The 18400-nt window shown below is 44.5% G+C and overlaps 1 protein-coding gene across 3 annotated transcripts in view; it reads left to right on the top strand.

Annotated features, from left to right (window-relative positions):
* LOC120457271 (mucin-5AC) overlaps window positions 1-16940 on the top strand; it is a 37635-nt gene extending 20695 nt beyond the window's left edge. For 2 of the 3 annotated variants that reach the window (XM_039644695.1, XM_039644694.1), the window contains exons 2-7: window positions 10360-11299; window positions 11992-12858; window positions 13247-15612; window positions 15675-15834; window positions 15900-16068; window positions 16129-16940. In XM_039644695.1, coding sequence (XP_039500629.1) covers window positions 10732-11299; window positions 11992-12858; window positions 13247-15612; window positions 15675-15834; window positions 15900-16068; window positions 16129-16348 — 4350 coding nt within the window. In that variant the 5' untranslated portion in view covers window positions 10360-10731 and the 3' untranslated portion in view covers window positions 16349-16940. The remainder of the gene's footprint in view (window positions 1-10359; window positions 11300-11991; window positions 12859-13246; window positions 15613-15674; window positions 15835-15899; window positions 16069-16128) is intronic. The other variant, XM_039644693.1, reaches the window with a different exon arrangement.
* Window positions 16941-18400: the final 1460 nt, after the last annotated feature.

Raw genomic sequence — 18400 nt, 5'->3', positions numbered from 1 at the left:
ACAGTTCTTATAAATAACTTTCGAAACAAAGAAGTGCTTGAATCAGTAGATATGAATGCATCGTAAAGATATTATAGTATCTCGAGAAGATAATTGGCTTTTTTTTTTTTATTTTTTATTTTTTTGCGTTTTAGCTAATCTTGAATGATTTCTAAGAGATCTTAAATTGTATGCCCCATGTTTTTGCATAATTCGTAAATTACTTTCAAGTTCGGCAATGATGGGTATCACTAATTTTTCTTGATCAGCGATCAAATCTATTTTCCATCTTGCGCAGCGGTTCCTTTTGATACTCTATACATATCCGATATTCTTTTATGAATGCAAACGTGTGTGCGTGATTAAATCCGCACCATATGCACGCTCGGAACAGTTGGTATATATGTACATACAATATATATGTACTTATCTGCTTAGATCCTTGCCCACATTGTTCGCGGTCCTTGTCTTATTCTTCGTCGTATTCTTCTGTTGATGCTAAGTACAACGCCAAAGTATCGTCCTTCTTTCGAGGACGCTGTTGTTGTCGTCGTGGTTGTTGTTGCAGCACACACCTTTGCACTTTAATTCCTGGCGTCTTGTTTAGCATCTGCGCCGGGTGTTACTTAAAAATAAAAGAGGAAGAACGAGCCAGGAAGAATGGTAGGGATGCGATGGTATGGGGAAGGACTCGAGCGAGCGATTATATGTGAAGTCGACTGGCGACGGCAGCGGCAGCGGCGGCGGCAGCAGCAGCAGCGGTTTTAATGTCAATAAGACGCGGCGGCTGTTGCCAGTCACTCACACCATCGCTCGCCCCCTCTCGCTCGCACACTCACACACGGGCACACGACGTGTGTGCACGCGGTCAGGACGTGCACACACACTTGCGAAGCAACAGTGTCGTCCCATATCCTTCGGCTTGTTTATCCTTGTTTTCTCTCAATTTCATGCTCCCTGCCCACTTACCTCCACCTAAACCGGCCGCTCGCTCTCTCACTCTCTCTGTCACACTGAGAGAAAAGGAGCAGCTTCCTCGCGCTCATACGTATGTAATTTGCATATGACGTTTTGCATCTCTGATCTTCTCACCCCAAACAGACTTCAAATTTGTGCGCTTTCCATCTGCATCCTAAAAGCAGAGAGCTGAACGTATTATTTTCTTCAGTGTACTTTGACCCACCATCATCTCTGGCTCATTATCGTTATTATATGGTAGTAAGGGTAGGGAAAGGAGTAAATATACGACTAAGGGCTTTCGTAGGTGATTTCCAAATTTGCCGGATGATGATGAAATGATACTCGTGCTTTGTAATGATAATATTAATGGGTAAATATAAAAACGTTTCTCAGAAGATGTGTATCTTATCGTATTGCATTTGCAATGGCAAAATAACTAGGGTAGTAGCAGCTATCTATTAAAACACGTAATAACCTCAATGAGAATTAAAGTAACCGGTGCTCATTTGACAATTTGCCTGCCTGAATGACCGAATATGCCGTTTGTATTGTTTTCCTGGAAAAAAGCTTGCAATTTTTGGGTTTGCGCACTTGGGATGTGGATGTGCGCACCCTTTCCGAAGGCTCACACACACACACACGCACATCAGCTGGTTAATAACAATACACACACCGATGTGTGGAACTTGTTCTGCCTGCCACGCAATTCGAAACGGCCTTGAACGGCATTTGATAGTTGCTTTCGTCGTCTGTTTTGGCACTGCCCTAGACCTGCATGCCATTGCCATGCCATCTATGGGAACGCAATCCATACTACATATGAGTACGCATATCGTATGCAACCTCTGCTACAGCTGTTGTCAAAATAAGGGTTCGTACTGGGCTCTATTTCAATTACTCGCTCTGAAACGGGTATATTGTCTTGGGGAAAGCGTATGCAACAGGTAAAGGGGTGTGTTTGTGGCATTATATATTATGTGTATATAATACACGAGTTCCTGTTCTGTATCAACGGCTTAGTAATCAACCATTGATAAGTCACGTATATGTACACACATACATATGTACAAGGAATCATATAGCTGAAAGGATCTCCAACAGTTAAAATGCAAATATCCAACTGCATATGGGGTGATCAGACGATATAAGGGGTTCATAACCATATATGCTAGCTAATAATTAAAAGGAGAGGACGGCACTACGACGTTTATCTGGAACACAGGTGCACAACGCACATATGTTCATATACATATACATATATATGAAAGCCATGGATTTTGTCCAAAATTTGCATTTTGCAGTCGCACAACAACAACAGTTGGAAGCGATTCAAGTCAAGTCCGAGTCAAGTCGAGCCGAGTGGAATTGATTCGATTGGCAACTCATAAATAAACATGAGTCGGGGAGATCGTTAAGCGAACATGCTTGCTGCACTGCACCGCCCCTCCCCGCCCCACGTAACGCCCCCCGAAAGATCACCATTCTCCTAAAACCCATACAATCCATACAAACCATAAAGAATCGACATAACTGTGGCAATATTGTAAATGCAATTAACTGTTGTTCTCTGCCGCCGCTGCGCAATTGAATGTCGGACATTGGATAATCGAGTGGCTTGGGGGGACTGGATGCATCCACGATATAGGGGCAGTTGGCACGCGTCAACTCTATATAATGTAGCTATAACACACGGCAGATATACATACATACATATACTATTCGGTTCTATCTATTGGAGATATAGCGTTTCGAAAGGAAAGCATTGCATTCGCGGTCAAAAGTCGCCAAAAGCCTAAGTCTAGCATCCCGAATGAAGTATGAAATATGAAACTATCATATAAGGTTTTGATTAGAATCACTAGCTATAGGATTCAATCTTACATTTCCAAAGTTAGAACCATTGATTTCGGTTGAGTAATATGTAAAAGGTTATCCCTTGATTTACTCCGAGTTTGACTTAAGATGAGAGTTTAAAGTTATGTTATTTATACTCGATTGAATGATCACAGATTAGCGGGCTCATAAAAACGATATTTTTGAAGGAACTGCTCAAACTCGATCCATTTACTTTGATTTGAATGTATGTATTACAAATGACGGACTACGCGCAACGGCGGCTAGGAAATCAAAACAAGTTTTTAGGTTAGTAGACATTCAGAAATATTATCGTATCAATCGCTCCATGGGCGACTTTATGGGCTTTAAACGAGTGGATAGATAAGTTCCGTTTGTTTTTTTTACATTGCGGATCACTTTGATTAATTTATTCTATGGAAATTTCTTTCGATCATTTCTGCCATTAGTCTTCGCATTCTTCTCCCTCGTCTTCTGGTTTTCTAGTCTTCTCGTAGCGCCTACTCGCCTCGCCTCGCCTTTTACTACGCCCACACTAACTATGTACCATATGTATTTCCACCCGATTTTGGTCTGGCTTTCGTTATCGTCACTCCATGGAGCAGTTGTGCTTTATATGTGGCTCCGGCTGGTTGTGTGACCTTCGCATAGCAAAGCGTCGCCAGCGTCGTCGTCATCGTCGTCATCGTCGTCAGTCAACAACAACAACCGAACAGCTTCACTTATTATAAAAGTATTATTACTACTATTTCTGGCTGGCTATCCGAGTCCACGCTTTATCGCATAGTTTCGTCGTATATGTTAATTCCCTGCCCGTCGCCCATCGTCCACCATCCACCACATCCACCGTCCATCGCCCGACCCTTCCGGAACTTGGTGTCCAAACCGAAACACCGAAATCCGGAGCCGCCTTCAAGTGGCGTGGTGTTGTTACTTCGACGTCGGCACAGGCGGCACAAAGAATAATGAACTCACTCGAACCGAACTCCAAAACCGGAAGTCACCGAAACTATTTTGCCATGTGCCTATTTTATGGTATTTTTTCCCTTGTGATTTGCTCTATTGTATCTGTGCTGAATTCTCGACAGAAAGTAATGCGGTTGAAATCAATGGGTAGCAAGCTAAAAAATAATTAAGAGCATTTTTCTGAACCTCATGTACACATGTATATATTTTATTATAGAAGCATCTCAGGTTTTGGCCATTAGGATATTAACACTCGACCAATTAACTATTAGTTGGCAAGAAGCTATTGTTTTATCTTTAAAAATAAAATTATTCTCCGTATATTTCCGCTGTTTCTCATCAATGCGCGAATTTGTTTTCAAAGAATTTATTAAATCTGAAGATTAAAATTTCTCAAACAGTTGGTACTTTTCCTTCGATGGAGAAACATCACTTCGGGTTATTTAGTTTTTAAAAATTTCCACTTTGAAAAAAGTGAAAAGTGCTAAAAATATGAGAAAAAAGGTGTAAATTTAATTCTACGCCATTTGAGTTTGTATGTATGCATTCCCTATTGTTTTGATTGGGTTTTGTATGTTTGTTTTATCTATAATTTTGTTTTAACATAAATATATAAAAAGAACGACATTTACAATACATCAAAACGGAGAAAAATAAACCAAAACATAAATTAACTTTTCCTACACAGTTAAAAATGTGGCGTAGTTCGGATTCCATGTTCTAAAACATTTCCATAAAACAATGATAACTACAATACTATTAGCTTGGTTGAAAGTGTGAATTACTGGCAGTTTTGAGGGTTATTTCACAACTCTTTGACTCGAAAATCCGAATCCGAAAATCCGATATCGAACTGAGGAGATCTCATTATGTTCGGATTGTGTGGCAGTAACATTTCGAATTCGGTTTCGATTCACAAAAATTTGCAAATCAGATTTCATCCGACTGTCTGTGCTCATTGGTATATGTGTGTGGCTGACTGTCTGAATGTATATACATATGTATATGTTGATGTATATACATATATGTCCGGGCATTATGCAAAAATGCTAATTTAAATGTGTTAATTTGATTGGCAGAGGTCCGACAGCTGACGACGCGATTTTTCGCTCGGATCTGCGTTTTTTGAGCAGTTTTTTACTTGCTCTTGTGGCTTTTTCTATTATTCTGCTCTTTTTTTCTGGTTGCTGTTTAGTTTTCAAAAGTTAATCGTAAAAACTAGGCAAGCGAGCTAATGAATAAATATAATATCATAAAACAAAAAGCAGCAAACGCAACAACGACACTTTAAACGAGATAATAAAACACGCACACAAAAGTGGCGATAAAAACGCGAGCGCTTATATTTCGAGCTGGTAGTGGCTAATATTTGTATTTATTATTTCTTAGTTTTCGCAAACACACTTGCCCTAAATGGTATGGAAAACAAAGTTAAACTAACCGAATACTGTAGGCAAACAAATAAGAAATCGAAACGCGGCCGCGTTTTCAAAAACGATTCCAAAAATGAGAATAATGTTTAGGCGAGAAGACAGTCGTGTGAGTATTTTTGACCTCAATGGTCTTCGTCTTCTCCGTTTCTGTGTGTTATTGGTTGTTATTGCCGTTGTTCCATTTGTTGTCGTTGTTAATCAAATATGTACTCTTGCTGTTGTTAATCACTTTTGTTACTACAAAGTGGCATTTTCGATATCATTCCCATTACCAGCATATTCCACATAATATCATAATATCACATTTCATTACCGCAATTGCAATCGCACATTTCGTTGTCATATGAACGTATTCTAACCACTTTGTATTCAGAAAATATGTTTTAATTAATGCTAAACTATCTCGTGGGTCCAACTTTTAGTCACACGTTCAAAGCTTTCTTATCAACAATTCTTTCCAAGGTAGATTCCTAAGAATTGTGTTTCAGTTTTGATCGCAAGTTCTTTTTCTGTTCGTGATAATCTCTCAGTTTTCCCTTTACAGTTTACGTATTGTATATTCTATATCTTCTATCTACATTTATATAACATCCAAAAAATAAGACTCGACTATCAGATACCTACGAGCACACGAGCATAACCTTTAAAGGAATAGTATGATGGTATGGTATTTGAAATGAACATGACTTGATCGACTTGACTAACGATCAGCACAATGTGCACAATAAAAAGATAGATAAAAGATGTGTAAAGTGTATATGAATTACAAATTCAACTAAAAATGAACTTAAGATGATTTATAAACTGATGTGGGATATATTGCGAGAAAGAGGGGGCCACTAAAGATGGTTTAATTGATATATTCCTAGCCCATAATTTTATTTCGCAAACGAGTTTAACGTATGAATGAACACGCCCAATTGAGTTCGGTTCGTTCAGTTCGTGGGTTTCGCTGGGTTGGAGATACAGAGGTAAGGAAGGGATATGGATAATGGATAGGATGTCAATGCCGGGTGTTTTCGATGCCCTTTTGGGACTGGGCTCGTTCTGCATATCGATGCTGCTGGTGCGGTGGCAAGCGAACAGCTGACTCCTGCCTCTTATTGCTGCCCTTGCCTCACCTGTCTGTCTGCGGTTTGTGGCAGGTGCCAAAACAAAACCGCAAAATATTGTTTCTTTCGGCTGGTCTACCTCTTGGCCAGCGTTCTTACCTGTTGGCCAGCAGTTGAGCGCAATTTAATTGAATTTTATTTCGGTTTTTCGAGCGGCATTAGGGTAACGCCCCTTGCCGCCTGTTCTTCCTTATTTCCTTCCCCGTTCTTTTCTCTTTTCCTTCTTTTCTTCCTTTTGTCTGACTGTGTGTTTCCTTATCGCTGGGCAGCAATTTCAATATTTTTTCGCCGGGGTCTTCATCCTTCTCACCTGCCGTTTCGTCGCCGTTTTCAGCTGTTAATTCAAAGTAAATTATGTATTTAGCATAATTACAATATTTGACTTTTACTCTTGACTGCACGCCACGCAAACGGGAAGTCCACTCTTCGTCTTCGTCTTCGTCTTCAGCTGCTGCCAGCTCTTCCTCCTGAGTACACAGATGCAGATACAGATACAGAGACAGATACAGATACAGTTATATATTTATCTTTTTTATAAATTATTTGTCTGCTGGCCAGCCTGTGTCACTGTTGCCTCTTTTCGACGCTTTTCCCTTAGCTTTTTACTCGTAATCTCGACTTATCGCACCCGGAAAAGAAAATAAAAGAAAGGAAAAGAAAATAAAATAAAAGAAATGAGAAAGAGAATGAGAATGAGAAAGAGAGAGGGGAGAAAATTAAACTTACTGTGTGCATTCTTCATGATTAATGTTTAACTTTCGGACTTGAGCTCCTAATCGATTTTTATCGTTGTTACCTTTAGTACATCCTGGCATTGCCACATGTGGGTTAGCTTACTCAATCGATTAATAAAAATGGGTGGACCCTATTTACACAAACTTTACTTTGTTTACCCACCAGATTTCAATTATTTTAAACCCAATCACCAAATCGATTTGCAATCAATTGAGGTATTCTTATTGTAAAGTTTTATTAAACTGGGACATGGTATGGTAATTATTTCAATTAACTATTGTTCTTATTTCCAAAGTGCTACGTTTGCCGGGTTAATCATTTTATTGGTTTATTTCATATAATTGAGTCATATTCTATTTCATCATGGTACTATATTACGTCTAGGATTGTAGTAGCATCTAAAAAGTGTACATTACTTTTGAACTAAGATGCATCATGTAAAATTCCCCCACTTTTCGATTCCTTTCACCCAAAAAGGTTAAAAAATCGCTTGGTCCAGGAGAAAGTTCGATGTTTTTTGGGGAGCTGGTTCAGGACAATATGCTTTCGGCGCTCTCAAATCTGATCGGCAGGTGCTGCTGCTGCGGAATGCATTTCCTTTGGGGCGTGGCACATGTTGCGTGCGCCTAATTACGCGTAATTATTCACTTAGTGTGTTATGCCAACAGCAGCAGAGAAGGGGAACAAAAAAAATTAAAAAGCAACAGCCATAAAGATGACGTTCGTGGGCCCTTAATTGCAAGCGTTTTCCGCTAATTGCACGAGCCGCGATCAAAATGAAAGCCAAGAACAGGGGCGGGGAGCCAAGAGGCTTTGGAAAACCTAGGGCTGGGAGTGGATTTCCAAAGGGGGGGAGTTGTAAAAACTGGTGTCTTACACGTGTTTGCCGCCTAAGGTTTTGCCTTCATCGCGTTTTCTTGTAATTCTCACGTGGCTCGTAGGCGAGGCGATTAGCATTGACTAAGTGACGCAACCGCGCAGAAAGATAATGGAATATATTTTATAGAGATTTTTTAATTTTAAATATAACTATGCACTATTTACTCTGCTTACTATTCAAGTGAATAACATTTTTTTTGAGCACTTAAATAAAGCTTCAGCCTAATTTGTAGTTTAAAGTATAGTACTTAATCCGCAATCGAGTTGTGCTTCTTCATGTGCGATAACCATTCTCTTTTGACCCGCATTGTGGAACCTGGAATCCAAGGCATTCACTAAGCTCCGTTGATCCAGAAGAATCTGAAATCGATGCCGGCGAAAGCCTTTCATTTCGCTTATCCGCTTTCTACAGCTTCCTCGTGGCGTTTTTAATTGAAAATGTGTAAAAAGTAGGACCCCATTGGTAAACTCCTGTTACCAAAAAATGTCCAACTTAATGAAGAGGTAGAATCTTAGAGTGCTATTTGTATGGCATTAAAAGTCACTCGCATTTCTCGCTTTAAATGTCATTTTTGCATTTGGGGCTCACACTTAACTCGATTAAGTTTGCCATCTGAAATGGGGTTATGGAAAAGCGGGGAAACAAAATTGTTTTATATTGGTCGTTTTACTTAACTGCCTTTTAATGCAGCCACCCATTTGGACACCATTTTCCATTATCCTGATATGAAATACACAAGACTGATATACAGCTATTGAAAGCTGAATAGATATTTAATAAATATTCTTGGATATTTAAATGTATTCCAATATAAAAACTGCCATTAAAAATGTACAGCTTACAATAAATTTTAATTGTAGTTAGGTTTTGATTAGCATTTTTAAAATAACACCAGGATAGTTAGGATGCCATCTGCAAATAACTCATTACTCGTGCGTCTAATCAGCTGTCAATTGCTGTACATCATCGTATTCCTTTGTCGTTTGTGGGGCTGTGTGTGTGTGTATGTGTTTGTGTGTAGGTCAAGTGCAGGCGTTGACAAATTGTCGTCGGTGTTTGCGTGCTGTCTTGCACAATCCTGTTTGCATTTGACAGGCGATGGCATAAAATAACAATAATGATGACAGCACCTGGCCTGCACTCGAGCGCCATCTATCCCATTTCCATTTGCCCGCTCCCTGCACAGTCTGCCCCCCTTTGAACGGACAGCGAAGAGCAGACTCACTCACCCCTTGCCATCAGCATGTTCTGTTGGCCAGTGCTGACACTATTTCAGACACGAAAATTGCCTCTTAAGTAGTTTAAACTGTAAAAGTGTATCCTTGAATTTGTTTTAAGCCAAACTAACTATCAACAAGTGCAGTTTTTTCAAGCTCCAAATTACCTAAGTGTTTCAGCCTCAGTATCTATCTCTTTTACAGTAAATAATATTATGCCCGAAAATTTGTAAAAAATTTAATATTCTCCTGAATTGCTCACGTGCAGATTAACTTCACTTTCTTTTATGCTAGTGTATTATTTTTATTGAAAAATATTGCTACATATTTCCCGTTTACATAAAAGTCTCCTTTCAACTGGCTATAAACTAGCTAGGTTGTCAGCACAACTTGCTGTGCGTGACGTCAGCGTACTACGTGCTACGTGCCGAAGTCCCTGTCTCTCTTTCTCGCTCTGCCTGCGTCTCTGCCGGCGTCGATTTTCACACGCTCCAACTTCGGAGGCTATTGTTATTGTTTTTGCTGCTCTCGGGCATTCGGTTTCGTTCGTCACTGGTCGTTTGGCTTTCTGGCTTTCTCGAGAAGAAGGTGCGAGAAATCGCATTAGGGACTTGGGCATCGGGAGTATCCGTAGAGCTTGTATCTGCTATCATTAGTTGAATTCTTATTTGGTAACGAAACACACGTTTAGAGACGCTCTTTAAATATTGGCTTGCGCGACCTGGTTTGCCTAAAATCCATGCTTGTGCCTTAGATCTTTTCCCCAACACATTTTCAGAACCCCCTTTTTATAAAAAAAATAAATATATAAACGTTGATATAAAAACAATTAAAAAACTCGCGGCGGACGTAACGCAATAAAATAATAAAAACAAAAACGAGTAATAACATCTTGTAAAGCGAATCGGGCAACAAAGTTATGCAGTTCACCTACAAAACTCCACCGCAAAATTTAAAAACTTATGAAGTTAAACAAGTAATGAACATTCGGAAAATGTCGCCAACAGAAATAGTGAAACTCGGCAAAAATTCGCGTTTTAAATGAGCTTTTCATAACGTTTACCAACACTGCGTGCCACTGATCATAAATCACGAACTGCGATCAAAGAACAATAAATTCGAGGCACAGACTCAAAGTGATGAAAGTGCGCCAGTGAATGCAGTAAAAAGTGTTTGTGTTCGAATGCTCAATGGCTTTTCTTGATTTACCTCTGTGATTGCAGCCCGTCAAATGAAGAGAAGAATTCGAGTAGAATAAAATAATTGAACGGAAAAAGAAGTGAAGAGGGAAAACGCCTTGGAGAAGTGGGCGCCTTGGAAAAACTGTAACGGAACCAAGCGAGGGAAATGTTTAAAACAAGAGTTGCCTTAACAATAGAACTTCCTTGTTGACTTACATATACATATATACAAATACATATACAGTGTACATATATACAAGAATATTATATACAAAAGTAACAGCAGAGAAAGCAGAAGCATAAGAAGCAAAAACCAAACAAATATCACGAAATCCAGGAGCATACAGATCTGAAATATATATATTTTTTATACGAGTGACGAAAGGAGTAACCACTTGGAATCGCAATTCGAAAATGCGCCTAAAAGAGACCACAAAAAAGTCGGCTCCATCAGCAACAACATCCGCTCACACCCATAAAACCGTACCGCCCTCCGGCGGTTTGCTGAGTACGCTCCACATCTCGCCGCCACTGCATCAGTTGCCGCTCTCCGTGCAGCTGCAGCATCAGTTGCACCAACAGCAACAGCAGCAGCAGCATCAGCATCAGCACTCCTTGCCACATCAGCCACATCAGCTGCAGCACTTGCAGCACCAGCCACACCAGCAACGCTGCTCCAGCGTGGGCAGCACCAGCAGCAGCGGCACCTGCGAAACGGACCGCTCCTCCCAGTCCGCCGGCTCCTGCTCATCGGCGCTTTCGCCCGCCGGCGGCATCGGTGGCATTGGCGGCATTATGCCCGGGCTGGGCGGGGCGGGCGACGCACTGGGTCCAGCTGGAGCTGCAGCGGGATCGCCGGGCGATGAGGCATCCGCCGCCGCTGCACTGGCGGCCAACATCGCCGAGTCTTTCACGTTCCTGCAGCAGCATGCGGCGCATCATTTTCGCGACATTTTGTATGCGGCCCACATGCTGGGAAGAGGTAAAGGAGCTACCACCACCACTACCACCACCACAGCACCGCCATCGGTGGGCGAAAAAGGGGGGAAGATGCAGCATGTACATGTAGTTTTTAGGGGGGTTTCGTTGCACGACCTGCTGCTGTGGGCAGCAGCAAACTGGAGCCGCTCAACTGGTTTCGCTAGCTTTTTTTTTTTTTGTTTTTTTCATTTTTTCGGCCAGGCCAACTTTCACTTTATGCATTGTTGCCGCACTTCACTTCACATCGACTCGAATTGCACTTGCCGCTGTAAAAGTCCTCTGGCGGGGTTCCTGAATGGCAAATATTTACAGTCCCAGGACATCCTTTTTACACCCTAAATTTTCTGTGGCTTCCAGTTGAACATAAATCAATAGAAGGATTAGTCACTTCCGCGTTATCCACGATTTTCTAAATATTCATTCGACTGTCCTATGAGATTCCATGTGAATTAAGCAGGAATCAAGCCTATATAAGCATATGAGCAAATTATCAAATATTTTTTATTGGTATATAAAGCAGCAATAATTTCGTTTAGAAAATAAATCAATTATCAGCGTATTGAGTGATAAGCATGGACTGTTTCAATACCCAAACCATCATCTAACTGATTGCAAATAACGATTGTGTAAATTCCATTGAAATAGATTACCACATTTGACTAATGATCTACTATCCTTTACTTCCCGTTGCAGGTTACTATCAGCCGGCTGGACCGCTGATCTCACCGCATGTGATCGCCGCACCGCCGCCGCCTGCACAAGTGAAGAAGCTGCAGGAGGAGGACAGTCCCGTTTCAGCCGCCGGTTCACCCACGCAGCTGCAGCAACAGGCTGCCGCAGAAGCCGCCGCCGCCGCCGAACAGGCGGCAGCCCAATCCCAGTCACAGTCGCAGAGCCAAACGCACGGACACGCCCATAGCCACGCCCACAATCCGCAACAGGCGCAGCATCCGCCGCAGCCACAGCCGTATCCGGCCGGCGCCGTGGCGGCCGCAGCCGCGGCAGCCGCCGCCCACCAGGGTGTGCCCTACTCCCGCTCGATGCACGCGGCCCAGATGCACTACTCGACCGGCTATCCGCCCAACTACTACGCGCCATATCCGGGCGAGGTCATGTGCTACTCGCCGCCCACCTACCCGCCCTACTTCTCGAGCAAAGTCTATCAGCCGTCGCATCCCGCCCATCCCGCCGCCCATCCGCAGGGTCCACCGCCGCCGGGCGCCTATCGCCGTTACCCGTACTACCAGCACGCAGGTCCGCCGCCGCCGCACGAGCTCTACGAACAGCAGCCGCCCCCGCCGCCCGTCTCATCCGGAACGGTGTCCGGGCCGGCGCAACAGCAGCCGCCCACCAGCAGTTCAGCAGCCGTAGGCGCAGGCGGAGCAGCAGCAGCGGGAGCACCATCCGGCAGCCAGTTGGTTCCGGCACACCAGCAACAGCACCAGCAGCAGCACTTGGAGCACTACCCGGGACCGCCTAGCTACTACGCCGGATACAGTCCCGGTGGAGGAGCGTCCGCCGGTCAGTGCTACACGCGCGGACTGCAAGGGCCGTATATGGGTAAGGAAAAGTATGGTCCAGTCCCGGATGCATGACAGCCACTGCGAGGAGTTGCCAACTAAGCTAGCCAGGAAATCGATTACACTTTAATGTAGAAAATTGAAATGAAAGTCTATCAAATAATATTCTACATGGGATTACTCTGAAACACAACACAAATAGATCAAAGAATCTTAAATAAGAAAAGTCTGTTTTCAATACCCATTTCGCCTGTTTGTAGAGAAGGTTACTTGGTAGTACTTTAGAACGTAGAAAATCACCTTTTTGTTAACTTTAAAGTAAATCTTATCCATTGCGACTAGATACAGACACTGGCGAAGACGATTAGTTGGCAACACTGCTTAGTATGTGCGCACATCTAATACCGATTCATTTTTGTCCTTCGCAGAGTATCCACCGCAGTGTCCCTGCCCAATGCCTCAATCGTGTCCAAAAAACGTCCATACTGGGCCTCATATTGGTAGCAACATCATCAGCAACATCGACCAGAGCAGCAGCAAGAACAGCAGCAGCTGCAGCAGCAGCATGTTGCTGAGTGCCACGAGCAACAGCAACATCAGCGGCAGCAGCAGCACCTTGGCTGCCTGCAGCAGCGCTACGACAACAACCACAGCGTCAGCGTTGACTACCAGTAGAGGCCCAGTGAAAAATGTGACCCCCAACAATAGCAACAGTGGCGACCACACCAGCAACAGTTGCAGCACCGAGACAGGCAACAGCAGCAGTAACAACAGCAGCAACAGCAGCTGCCAGACGATTGAGACGACCTCACGGGCAACAGCAGCAACCAACACGACGAACACGACGGCGACCACGGCCACAACAGGCACCCAGTGCCAGATGCTGGTGAAGACGGAGCTGAAGGGCGAGAATCCTCAGGTAACCAAGATGCAGTACGAGGCGCACGTGATGCCGCCGCCCACTCCGCCGGAGAGCTACTGTGCCAGTGATGAGAAGCTGCTCGATGACCAGGAGCAGGAGGCCGAGCTGGAGCTCCGCCTGCGCCTGGGCTTGGGGCTGGAGAAGAATCACGGTGGACAGCAGCACATCGAGGCGTACGATCTCACCTGTAGCACCCCGCCCCCAGTTACCGTGCCCCAGGCAGCAGCAGTGCCGCGCAAGGCGAGGATTGGCAAGAGCATGGCCAGGGAAATGGTCTATGCTGCCCAGCAGCAGCAGTTGCTTCCGGAGAAGCAGCTGAAGCAGCCAAAGGACGCGGCTGCGAAACAGGAAGCGGAACCAGAGATGCCTTTCGTACTTAAAGCGGAAATCAAAGCAGAGACCAAAATCAAAATCGAACACGACGGCGAGGCGCAGGCCAGCACACATATCAGCCAACTGCCGGACCTGAAGCCCACCATCAAAACGGAGCCAGAGCAGGAACTGGAGCCAGAAGCGGCTGCAGTACCTTCTGTGGCCAAAACGGAACCGGAACCAGAAATGGAGCGGGACCAACAGGAGCGAATGGAACAACAGGAACAGCCAGCTGGCGAGGATCAGCAGCCCACGCCAGGCGGCAGCAAGCAACGCATCAACCTGCTGGCCTCCTCCAGCGGCAACAAGAAGACAAAAACGAACCACAGCTATAAGAGCCTGATCAAACAGGCGGAGCCCAAGAACTACCTGTGCCCCGGTCGCAGGTTCGTCCGTCGACACGGACGTGCTCCGCCCAAATATGTCAAACGGCGTCAAATGATCCTGACGCAGCGGCAGCAGCAGCGAATGCGTCTGCAGCGCCGCGAGCAGCAGCAGCAACGTCGTCAGCAACGCGAGGCAGCTGCTGCAGCAGCAGCAACAGCAGGAGGAGCAGTAGTGGCCTCCCCATCTCTGGCGGGCACCCCAATGGAGCCAGGATCAGATGTTTCCATCGTAAAGGAGCAGACACCCAACAGCTCGGCCACGCCCAGTGCCTCGCCGAAAAGAGCACGGCCCCGGAAACAGGAGATTGCTGCTCTGCATCTGCTCGAAGGCTTGGACACAGCACTGAGTCGTGGATACTTCAGTGACCCAGAGCTGAATCACAGCAGTTGCAAGCAGGCGCCGACAGCTGTGGGTGGACTGTATGCTGCCTCCTCGCCGCTAACACAGGCGACCGACCACAGGGGCAAACAGCCCACGGCGGAGAAGCGTTCCAAGTCGGAGACCAAGAAGCCAACGTCTGGAGAAATTTCCGAGTCAGCCCTGCCGTGCAAGAAGCCACGCAAACAGCCTGCTGGCAAGGCGAAAGGCAAGAGCAAGAAGACAACGGGAGCAGCAGCGACAACAGTTGCGTCCGCAGCCGAAACGCAAACGGAAGCGGTAAATGTCTCCACGGTATCCACCCAGGAGACGAACAACAACGAGTATCAGACGGCAGATCTGCAAGCACAAAAGTTCCGCGAGTCTCCGGCTGTCACTGATGCAACGGCTACGGCAACGGGAACAGCGACATCCACATCAGCCGCCCAGCAGCAGCAGCAACATTCCGACGAGCAACACCAGTTCCTGGTGCCCAGTCAGCCAGCGACAGCTACCGCCGTCGCGGCCCCAGCAGCCACTCCTCCGCCCAGCCGTCAAGGTCATGCGACGCACACAAAGCGGGCCAGATCGCGCTGCAAGTTCGGGAATCGGAAGCGCCAAAGACAGCGACCTGGCGGCGTGAGCTACGAGCTGGATGTGACCCAGCCGCCGGCCACCAAAGCCAATGTGGTGCCCAAGTGGAACAATGGTTGGATGTGGGCCGGCAAGGCGTTCCAGGGTGCCGTCTTTCTCAATGTAAGTTGTTGATTGTCATGTATTGGGCAATTCTTAACTTGAAGTTTTTTTGTATTTCGTAGAGCGATGATCCGTTAGTGCTGCGCACCTGCTACCCGGCCATGCGGCACGTGGAGGGCGACATCATCCGCATCAGGGACTGTGTGCTGCTCAAGGCCAACGAGGACAACGAGCTGCCCTATGTGGCCAAAGTGGCGCACCTCTGGCAGAATCCTGAGGACGGTGGGTGCCCAAAGATTAATTGCTTGATTGTGAAATGTAAATTAAACACGCTTAATTCAAAACAGGCGAGATGATGATGTCGCTGCTTTGGTACTACCGACCGGAGCATACTGATCAGGGACGGCAGCGCAACGATTGTCCGGACGAGGTCTACGCCTCCCGCCACCGCGACCACAACTCGGTGGCCTGCGTCGAGGACAAGTGCTATGTGCTCACCTTCAGCGAGTACTGCAGGTTAGTGGAAGCTGTGGGAAACTCTAAGAGTGTGTTTTACTGACCAGTTTATTGCCATAGGTATCGTCGCCGCCTGCGTGCCGCCGAAGAGGATGTGGAAGACGTAAGCATTGTGCCTCGCCGGCCAAGCAGTGCCACCGCTCCTGGGTTTCCGGTGCGAACGGTGCCGGAACACACCAATCCGGAGCTGGTGATGTTCTGCCGCCGAGCCTACGAGTTCCGGACGCGACGTCTGCTCAAGCTGCCCCAGAAGAGCGGTCTCGTGTGCACCTCCAGCTAGCGCAAGGCATGAGCCATTGCGATCGAGGTCCCATCAACCCAGGCGATAGATGAACTGCGGAGTGTAGGAACATTAGCTTAAATTCGGATTGCAGTGGCAATTGGAGGAGCGTAAGGGAACGATGTGGGAAGTGGAGATGGAGAAAGCCCTGGCAGAGGACAAGGAAATCATAGAAAGAAAGTTACATTGTTTTGATCAGTCTACAGTATTGTTAAAGATATTTTTTGTCTTTGTTGTTAAGAGATATCTGCAAGGAAGAGACCGGGCTGTGCATCTGCATTCGTTGTTCCTAAACAAATTTCGATTGCTCTTGTTGCGCCCGTCGCTCGATGTTTCCTGACCCAAGCACACACAGAAACGGACAAGTACACACACACTACCTCTGTCGGGGCAGGAAAGGATCACACACAACTACACCCAAGACACACGGCTAAACACGGACACACACACAAAAAATACACACACCAGACCAAAATGTAGGCGAAGGCTTTTCACTTAGACGTGAGAATTTTGAGAAAGAAGAGAAGAGGGAGAAGAGGGAAAATGTTGGAAGACAACTGCTAGGCGAAAGCATTAAATACTTTACATTGTATTACATAATTTATTTATTCTGACTACACACCCCACCCCCCCGCCAACCCTCCCACACACGCGGATATTTTTGTTATTAAGTTGTATGTATTTATTATCATTAGTATCGAAGTTAGTCAACATTCTGTGTACAGTTTTCCGCTCGCTTTTGCTCTAATCGCTCATGGAATTGGTTTAACCTACTACCGAAAATCATATCCATTAGTTTAGTCTCTTACCATGGCTAAATAGTTATTTGGTGTGCCGCAGAAATCTCTGCAAACCGACTTGGTGCGATTTTATTTGACTTTTCTCAAAACTAAATCCATTTGTTCTGTAGAGATCTCTGCGGCTTACCGAATAGAGAAAATATTGCTACTTTTTTTTTTGTAACTAAGACGTGTTCGGATAGTCGTTGAAATAGTTTTTTTTTTTTGGTACAACCGATTTTTGAATCGCCAAATCAAGTCTACCGACTATAAATTGTAATGATTATCGTGCATGTCTGAAAAGAACTTGGAATATTCCGATTATTATTTTAGGAATAACTGAACCAACCATAATTTAATATCCTAACCTACGGTTTCCACTTTTTTCCATTTACACTCATTTACACATTTACGAATGAGACATCCTCTTCTGTCGTTTAGTCTATAATTAAAGTCTATAATTAAAACCAGGCTTAACCCATTGATGCTCAGGCAAAAACTTTGCGCACAGACAAACCAATCTAACTATTAACTCTCCAAATTGAGATTTCTGGCTCCAGAGGCGGAAAACTGGATGGCTTGACATCGATTTTTGCTAGGCGCTGTTGGTATATTTTTTTATTTGTTGTTAGTTTTTGTAAGCGATGGAACACACACATTTTGTACTCTAATTTGACATATATTTTTTTGTTTCGTCTAAGTTCGGAAATTTGATTTCAGAGATATAAATTTCTGTATAATATTTTATTCAGCTGCAAACAGTTAACGAGAATCTTTAGGGAAAAAAAACAACAGAAACAACAACAAGTCACATTATTATATTATATATACATAAATATATCTACGTAGTTCTATATATACAAATATCCGTATCCATAAAATATTTTTTTTAATCCTAATTTAATTTAGCGGTAGCGTTTTTAGTTAATAAGTTGATATTGCAAATAGTTTGTTTTATACCAAATACACAAAAAAAAAACATTAAGCGATTCTAAGAAACCTATTTATGCACACCCAAACACACACATACATCTATGTATGAATATATATATGAATTACATGTATTATTTTTTAAACCAACCACCTGTTTTCCTCATTTTATATTTTCTAAAGTGACTTGAGGACGGGCAGAGTTATTCTCGGTGCCTAGTTTCGGGCGCAAATAGGATACACTCTGCAGATCTGCCGGCCTCGTGGGCGGTTAGCTGTAGTAGGCTAGTAGGCGTGGCAATGTGTAGAGCTATGGATAAAGCAACGTAGGACATGAAGCGAA

The sequence above is a fragment of the Drosophila santomea genome, chromosome X (assembly GCF_016746245.2).
Source record: "Drosophila santomea strain STO CAGO 1482 chromosome X, Prin_Dsan_1.1, whole genome shotgun sequence".
NCBI classification, from domain to species: Eukaryota; Metazoa; Arthropoda; class Insecta; order Diptera; family Drosophilidae; genus Drosophila; species Drosophila santomea.
This window is presented reverse-complemented; position numbering and strand designations above follow the sequence as displayed.